Source organism: Plasmopara halstedii (assembly GCF_900000015.1).
Source record: "Plasmopara halstedii genome assembly, contig: Scaffold_672, whole genome shotgun sequence".
In the NCBI taxonomy this organism is placed as follows: Eukaryota; Oomycota; class Peronosporomycetes; order Peronosporales; family Peronosporaceae; genus Plasmopara; species Plasmopara halstedii.
Window position 1 is genome coordinate 393455 of NW_020187589.1, and position 9418 is coordinate 402872.

Below are 9418 nucleotides of genomic sequence, written 5' to 3' on the forward strand. Positions count from 1 at the left end.
ACACACGGAACGTCCCTTAAAAATAAGCGCTAAAAAAGGCCATGGACTCGATATTCTTTCCACCGAATGTGGCGTTTCGACAACGGTCGACTTTCTGTTATGCCGTTAAGACAACAGCATGTTGTACGATTATGTACAGAATCTCCGTTAGCTTTGTGGCAGCATGGCGAGTAAAGCACTGCCAAAGAAAGGCTGATAGTCTCTGTACTTATGACCCTCCTACGATTGAAAGCTTCCGCCAGACCCCGAAGACTCTGAAAGATGCGAATTTGATTGCATTGCGTGAGAATCACTCTCGGCGTCGAGTACGTAACGTGGTCAACTGGTGAACCCGATGGAAGCAGTGACTGCTGCTACCGAAAATCCAGAATCAATTGATCTTAGCGCGGTGACTGTCTGTAAACAGCAAGTTTGCAGTTACGGATGCGAACAATTCGGGCGCATCCATCGCCATTGTCTATATAAGAGACAAACCTTTTATTACGGTTCTCGTCGTACCGGTCCCGAGTCACGTGGTTCCAATACCACACGGCGTTCGGGAAATGCCGGTACCTAGTAGGCGCAGGGCGATCTGCTGGAGCAATTAGAAACTCTTGTAAGTATGGTGGTAGCATCACTCACGCGGGTTCAGCCTTGATTGATCGTTGTTCTTCGTTAACGACACAAGTCTAAGGGGTCTCCTTGTGATCAAAGCGAGTGTGAAGGGTGACGGTTGTCCGTTCATAGCACTGATTGACTCTGGCGTGTCGGGTGACTATGCGCGGAAGCAAAGTGTTGCTGAAAATGATTCAGTGCTTTTGGATGCACTAGATAGAAACAATGGTTTTATTTTAGAAACGCTGGTCACGGGTGAGGTGGTCACTGAAAAGGGAATGACAGTTGATCTTTAAGTGAAGTTTGGAGACTACAATTCGATGTAGGGTTTTACAGTCCTTGATACAGACAAACGGTATTCCATCAGTTTAGGTATACTGTGGCTTGAAAAGTACGAACCATGTATTGATTGACAATTAAAAATAATTTGGAGTAGCTCTCCTGGCGTACGTGAATCTCTCGGGAAAGATGAACCCACTTTCGCTTTGCACCATAAGATAAACTCAAGCGCTAGGCAGTCGTATGTTCAAGAAAAGACACGGAATCGTATGGAGTGGCCACGATTGCTCGGTCGGGAAGTGTGTCGATGGATGAATGTTGTGGACGTGTGTACTGGAAAGGCAAACGAATCGGTTGTGACTGGATATGCCAACACTCCCACTAATAAAGTGGTAGTGGTTGGTCGGATTGTGGATACAACTGACCACAAAGGTGATGCTCCCACCGGTTCAGTGGATGAGCACCCACATGTGAAGAAATCAACGAAATTCGTTGATCGCGGTGTTAATTTCCCCGCGGTTGGAGAGTAATTAGTTCATTGTACTACTTCCCTTGTTGGATATATAGCATGCGAATATGCTGGTCCACGTTTTGTGGATGCAACGACTGGTTGTGAAGTTACAAAAACAGATGAACAGATGTTTTTGGCACGGTTGCCGGCGATGAAAGAGCAGATACAGCTAGAGAAAGCCACTTATGATGACTTCCTTCACAACCTCAAGTGTAATGATATTGCGGAGGACGTGTTGCTACGGCCGAATGTCGACGCAGCGAGACTACGCTCATCATCGGTTTGGATGATTCGGTTCTCGAAAAATTTCGCAGCATGTGGAGTTAACATTGAAGGAACAAACTGATCCTTCCTATTCACTTGTTATGGAATATAAGGATGACGTCCTTAGTGCGAACCCGCCCTCTGGTCTTCTACCCGAACAAGGAGTTCTCCAATAAATTTATCGTGAAACTGGTTCAACGCGTGCAATGTTTTGAAACTGGCCAATGTCGCGTGACCAAAGTGAATACATCCATGCGTTTTTTGCTCAAAAGCAAGCTGCTTAATTAGTGAGGGAGAGCAAGTCCACTCATATCGCACCGACGTTCAGTGCGCGTAAACAATTGGTTAATGGCGTATTGTTCACGCCTATAATAAGTTGAATGCGATGACGATTCTCGCACAAACGCCGATCCGGCTCAAAAATGTCATTATCCACCGGGTGTCCAGCTGTACGCAGTTCAGTGTACTAGATTTGTTCCATGGAAATTACCAAATCGTGATGAGGGAGGAGGATGTCTCTTTGACGGCTGTTACCATATCGTCCGGTATATTATTTGAGTGGCTTGTGATGCCACAGAAATTATCCAGCACCCCAGCAAGGTTCAATCGATTGGTATACATCAGTAGCGACCATTGCAACGCTTCGCACAATCCTACTTGACGATATATGTGTCCATTTGGAAGATGGCAGATCTGCCAAAAAATGCACTTGGAACACTTCTGTGCGTTACTGGAAAGTAAGCGTGAACATTTATTGCAAGCGAAACATGCAAAATGTATTTTCGGTGCCAATGAAGTAACGTTTCTCGGTCGTTATGTTGCTAAACACGGTGGTTGGATAAGATCAAAGCAATCAGGGAGTGATCGACGCTACGAAATCATAGAGATTTGAGAAAGTGGATTACTAAGTCCAATTACTTGCATTGCTTCTCGAGTAACAACGCCGCGGTGGTCCGCTTGCTATCAAACTTGCTGAAATAGGACGTACCTTGGGAGCGGTCATCCACTTGTGCAGAAGCATTTACTCAGATCATGAATAACTTGATGAAAGTACCACTGCATGCATTACCAGATGATGCGAAGCCGTATAACGTGTTGTGAGATGCTTCTGAGTTTGCAATCGGTTGTGCATTATTGTAAAAGGACTCAGAAGGACGCGATGGTATCGTGTCGTTTCAGTTGCAACGGCTGAAGCCAGCAGAATGGAACAAGCCTGTCCGCGACAAGGACCTTTTAGCAAATGGGTTCAACTCCGTTGGACGACTACACGATTCACCAAGCTTGAATTATCCGGTTCAGTCGCCGTACTTGTCACAGCGAATGGCTCGCTGGTTGTCATTCTTTGCAGAAGACAACTCCCCGGTCGCGTAAACGTCAGGGAAACTAAATGGTGCTGACATACGAATTGTCGCGTCGTCCTGATTATGAGCTAGCTCATATCAGTGATATTTAAAGTAATGCATTCGATACGCTACACCGAGCGTATGTTGAAGATGAATAGTGTGATCTGATCATCAGAGGATTATCATCGAGTGATATGAAATCCCATGACAAAATTTTCGATCGCTTGGAGTCAAGTTTGCATCTTTATTGCATGAGATGATGGTTTCCTTTACAACTAAGTCGCACGTGACGACTGCCACGGATTGTGGTTTCCCACAACGATGATTTTGAAGTACAAAATAGTGCTCGAGATGCTTGATACGCCGTTTGCTGGTCTTTTTGGCCGTAAGAAGACCTGCCAATCGCTCAGTGGCCAATTTCGGTGACACCATATGTACAAGTGAGTGGCACATAAAGTGAAGACGCGCGATGTCTATCAGCGCGTGAAAAGCGCATGGTAGGTAGTCTTCCTGTTCCTACTGATATTTGCAGTCAGTCCGTCTCGACTTTATTTTTGGCTTCCCGGGAATGCTGACGGCAACCATTGGGGTACTCGTCCTTGTTGATTGAATCAGTTCGATGGTTTGCATCGCACCGTTTAGCGATTCTATTAATGACGAGGGTTCGAATTGATTTTTCATTGATCATGTGTTTCGCAATCACGGGATGCCAGACGCCATCGTCTCATATCGAAACACACGATTTAAGATTGTTTTTTTAGACTAGCTTGGATATGTCTATGGCGGTAGAACCGGAGACCATGGGCAAACAAAACGTTCCAATCGAGTGATCGGTGATGTGTTGAGACGTTTGTGCGAAAAAGTCCGCGGAATAGAGCTCGTTATTATCATAAGCTGAGTTTGCTATGAACAATTTAGTTCATTCATCCAATGAATTTACGTCTTTCTTTATGAATGGCTTGCGACATCTGCAACTACCGCTTCGTGCGATGGGTGTTGTCTCTAATGTGGGTCGCAGCAAAGCCTCCCAAATTGATAAAATAAATGATGCGCACGTGAAGCGCAAGTATAAGAACGCCTTAATTCATTCATTATGTGCCGTGTGAATGTGATCAAGACGCACTGGCGAATGCACACGATCTGCGAAAGAAACACGCAGATAGACGAGGGGGGATGTCATTTTTTTAAGGGAAGCTCAAAGCTTTTACTGGCAAAGTTCAAAACTATTACTGGCTTCATCAGTTCATTCCGATTACTGTCATGCCATGGAAATCCCGACACTATCGACCTACGAAGCTGGCTTAGAACCTATTCGACTTTCCACGTAGGGGTCCTCAAGCCCTACTATCACAATGACGCGATTTTCAGCCTGGATTTATCGCAGTCTTTTTTGAAAATGATTCAGAGTCTCGGCTTCAGCATGAGGGTCAATGGTTGAACCCATTGGCGTCTTCGCCTCAGCATCGTCTCAAGTACAGAATACAATGCGAGGCAAATGATACGGTCACACCGGAAGAGAAAAGCCTTAGGGTTCAGCCAGTGCTATACACTTACTTGTGAAACGGGCCGTCAAGTTGTTCAATCCTGTCCTCGAGTATCAGCACCATCGGCCAGTCTGCCAGCTCTAGCAGATTTTAGCTTCTTATGAGAAATGACTTCGTAATTGTTAAATATGGGCCGTCTGAGCAAGATGGAATTTTTGCTCAGTTAGCGACACAGTTATCGGTTGTGTATCGATAAATTTATCCACATCAAAAAATATTGTCAGCATGGATTGCCGGGGGCGATTATCTTGCATGAACGTCCGCCCTTATGTGTATCAGATTGGGCATTTCGCTGATGGTTCACATCGCTCAGTAGATAAAGGAAGCTCTGAGAATAAAAAATAATGACTCCAAAAGCTCTTATGGGCAAAGTCGTCTCTTACCTCGATGTTGCCTCATCACGTTTTGAACTGCGCGAGAATTTGCACTGAAAAATGGCGCGGCTGATGTAAGGTCAGCTATCTTATTGAGCTTGCGCTGGTCGGTGTAGTAGACGCCTCTCCGCCTCTTTTTAAGAAATACTTCGGATTACCACCGTATCTCTTCACATCATCATAAAGTTGCTGTTGACTTGGTGGGGAAAGGGTCATCAGCTCGTCTACAATACGTTACAAAGTTGGTAATCTCACTTCAACGTTATTGAGCGTCATGAATCGAGTGCGCGGCGCTTAGATGAGCCCCTGGGTGTGAAAACTGATATACACATGCAAGAGGCAGACGGAAGACGAAATTGCAGTGGGTAAAAAGAAGTCACGATACTCTCACAATTCTCCTAAATATGCGCTGTGGGTTTTTCCTATGACTAAGTTGCTACTTCAACATTGAATCGTTTGCAATCGTTATCAGAAAGGACCCGAGCTCTGCCCTTTAATAACAAAGAGAATGCGAACACATCTCAAGAACGTGGGTGTATCTTATTCACCGTTGATTCTACTACTGGAATGTACGGCGTTCTGTAACAAAAATTGCCCGCCCGAGAACACACATTCTGAGAAAGGCTTAGGTTAACTGACATGCCTTGCCGCGTGTTGCTGCTTTCAGCGAGCCGTTGACTCACGTAGCAAGGAGGAAAGGTGAAGGGACATTTATTACTAAAGCTACCTGAAAAGTACCTTTACTTTTGATACAACAGAACTGAAAAAGGATGTACAACTATACAGGGTTTACAGTTGATGTGACACTCACGAGTATGTGGTCTACACAAAATGCGTCATGGAAACTGACTCATTACACCAACCTTTTCTCAAAAGCTGGTATACCCGAATTCTGCATATTCATTTCAACTCTCCTCCAAATTCTTCTTCAGATTTTTTGCAGCCTTTTCTTGAAATTTCTTCAGACTTTTGCTCAAACTCTTCCAGCTTTCATCAGAGTTTCTTTTAGATTCTTCTTATTTTTTTCCGCGGTTCGTGACACCTTGTTCAACTCCCGCTCGAGCAACAACCCACATTCTTGCTCCACATGAGATTTTTGTAATTATCGAGCTTGGATATTTTTCCGATACCACGTCATTCAACGCATTTGCTCTATCGTGAACTTGATCAACACGACGTCTTTTTACGAAAGACGTGGGGCTCAATTCTAGAGTTTGACGAACTCTTCAGTCGAATGGGTCGCGACTGATGTGTTCTCTGTCATCAGTCGGCTTCACGATGAGACGGCCAGGAGAAGAAGAGTAAGGGACAACTTCCTAAGTGAAGTCCGCCTCTGAGACCCCATCGAACGCGCGGACGGGCTCCCACGCTTTCTCGCTTAAGGAATACCTGAGCCATTTCACCAGGAGCTCCTCCTGACCGCGGACATTCCTCTCCGCCACCACGTTCTCGACGTAGTAGTATCGATTCCCTTGTCGATATCGAAGCAGACGGGGCGGCCGCCCCGTCTGCTTCGTCTTCGGCTGATCCAAAGCCTTCGTACGTCTTGTAACTGCGTTTGACCAACGTGGAGAAGCTTCTCATGGTGATGAATCAGCAGCTGGTTGAGATGACCGATCGCGAGTCGTTGATACGACAACGCATGAAGGGAGCCTTCGCGAAGATCACTATTTTGCATGACGTCATGGAAACTCGCCTGGGAATGCGATGAAGGGTTGGATCTACCGATAGAAAAAGCTCTGCGAGCTCTACTGCCTGCTGCAGTTAGTTCTGCTGATGATGCAGGGCCTCCTACCAAGCAATCTCACTCTGACTGGGACAAGGGGTAGCAAGCGAATGAGTTCAAAATTTCTCGATAAAGTGACATTCAAGCTCAAAACCTCAAACTTCCTAAGAAATCAGCAATCGAGCACATGTTGCATCTGATCGATATACTGTATGATTCGCCCTATCAACGAGCGATGTGAAAGCAGAATTACCTTTAGATCTTTGCCGACCCGAGTGGTCTATTTGAAAGTTTACAAACGTAGATGGGTACTTTTGTTGCTATATCTTTCAAGAGATGTATTTTCGTCGTCGCTGGGCGCAACGCTGCATGATCCGAATAAATGACCAAAGACATAGAGATTCTCTTAACTAGACAAAATCAAACTTCAAAGCATGACACGCCTTGTCATGCACTGAAAAATCTATCTCTGCCGCTTTAAGCTGGTATACTTCAGTGCGAGAATATTTTTAAGTCCGTTTGTTTGACTTGAAGGTATGATGTAGCCTAGACTAAAGGCAAAACTGTCATGTATAGCATAAATGATCAACTAGATCCGAGCGGGCCAAACCCAAGGTACTGATGAGGCATTTTTCGAAGATTCGAGTGCCGCTTCATCTTCCGTACCCAAGTTTCTTTTGATATAACTAGTAATTGGTGAGGGTTTGCACCAAATTGGCATGATTGGCATTATACATGTGCAAGTATTTGGTTATGCCAAGCCAATTTCTCAAATCGGATTGAGTAGACGCATCGGCTACTAAACTATGGCTCATATCATCGCGGGATCTACGCGCAGGAACTGTTGACCAATGAAGAAAATAAAAAAAAAGGATTTCTCAACGCCAAAGACGCACTGGTCTGAAATCTGCAAACCTCTGATCGGAGTACATACGTATGAGTAGTGATCGTCAGTATTTAACATAGTGCTCTCCATTCGTCTTTTGAAGCTCTACGCGACTATGGACGAATATATCATCGAATTAGGGTTGTGCATAGCCACGATGTGTTGTACAGGTACGACGCGGAACATTCAAACAGTCTTACGTCAAGAGTTCGGAACGGTAAGTGCCATTGACACAAGTCATTTTATTTGTCTTGAGGAACTAAGCAAGTTGGGGCACTGCCAGAATTAAAGAGCAATACCGGTGTTAATTTTCGTATCCCCACGTATTAAAATTTTGTTACAACCATCTGTAGGATACCTGAGGTTAGTCATTTCACATTTAGTACTCGAGGCTTCGCGAGAACCCTGGAAAACCGCTCATCCGTGACGAACAATGGGCTCAGAGCCTTTTTTGTACCAACCAAACAGTTCTGATGAAATTCCCGTCTTGCCATCTTTGCATACATTTTCAAAGGTGATCCTTCGAGCTCTACAAACGAAGATTGATCTTTTTTGAGCTACTTAATCATTCAGTGGTTGGCTCTCAATGTTCTTGACTTCAAGTGCATCCATGATATGACTCATGGCGATCCGAACAAACATACATTGAATAGGATCAAATCATGGGTCCGAAGTCGGGACGTTTCAATGGTCACAAGATTTACAGAAAGGCTTTTTAAAGCAATAATAGTTTCACTAGTGTCCCCGTTGCATGTCAATTAACTATCACATTATCATCCGACATCTTCAATATCCCCGCTTGATACGATAGTGGAGCGACTTATGTAATTGTTGGCCACTCTTTGGTTGATAAGATTTTTTTCGGCTAAAGCAAAACCCGTTATGTTGATGTCACCCATCAACGAGCGTGGGCTCTGCGGACTGCCTCTCCAAGAGAGAGTCAGTTTTGTTAAGGACAAGTTCCGTTGATTTCGACCTACAAGAGGTTCGGCAGAGCCCAATTCATCCCTAGAAGGCACTCAACAGCCTTCTGGGACCCAGTGTCTCAAGGCTCGTTGATAGTAAGGATGGTTCATTCGTGTCACGATGCAACGGCACTATTACTCGACGAGGGTTCATCGGTCGACCTGCATAACAGCACGACCCTTCAGACCACTCAACGAATAAATAGCAAATGGCGACTAATAATATTTTGATTTGCTACTAATAAGTAGCAAATGGCGGTGATATCTGATGCTGGCATGTATGTACTTCGGTAATCCTTGGGAAGCTAGAAAATCGTTTTCATCTCCTTAATTTGCATCGGGCTCATCCCTCATGTATACGCGTAAAGCCTTTGCCACCTGCAATTCGTCCGGCCTTCGTGGCACAACATGTGATAACTGTTGAAGTTTTCAATGAGGGTATGCCGCATTCAACGCAATGCATATTCTAAACACTCAAAATTGTTCATTAAATTATGCTCTTCTGAGAAGGTGTTGAGAGATTAAAGCGTTATTTGTATGACCGATTTGGCAGTGCTGACACCCTGGACTCCTTATCTTATCCTTGGTGTGGTATGGTTGGAATACCATGAGCCATGGATTGATTGGAGATCGAAGACCTTGGGCGGTACGCACAATAATATTTCTTATGGAAAACTTCATATATGTAACGGGGTATATATACCCTGGTAACAGGGGTGTGAGTCACACCAGATGGGCATGGTGTGACCACATCCAAACAGGAATACGGTACGGGGCTGGATAACCAGTTGTTATACATGTATTTAGATTTTACTATACATATTAGGAAAGAATTTAAAATTAGTCGGCGTTGCCGCAGATAGAAATCAATAAGGTCAGTTTTGAATTTAAACCGAAGAGTTAATTAGCCTTGGGTTAAGGCTATAATTACT

General features: G+C 44.5%; 1 protein-coding gene across 1 annotated transcript; it reads left to right on the forward strand.

Annotated features, from left to right (window-relative positions):
* Positions 1 to 1142: 1142 nt before the first annotated feature.
* PHALS_13692 (uncharacterized protein) lies at positions 1143 to 1730 on the forward strand (the record flags this gene model as incomplete). Its single annotated transcript, XM_024729497.1, has 2 exons — positions 1143 to 1374; positions 1441 to 1730. The coding sequence occupies 2 exons, from the start codon at positions 1143 to 1145 to the stop codon at positions 1728 to 1730; spliced, it is 522 nt and encodes a 173-aa protein (XP_024579868.1).
* Positions 1731 to 9418: the final 7688 nt, after the last annotated feature.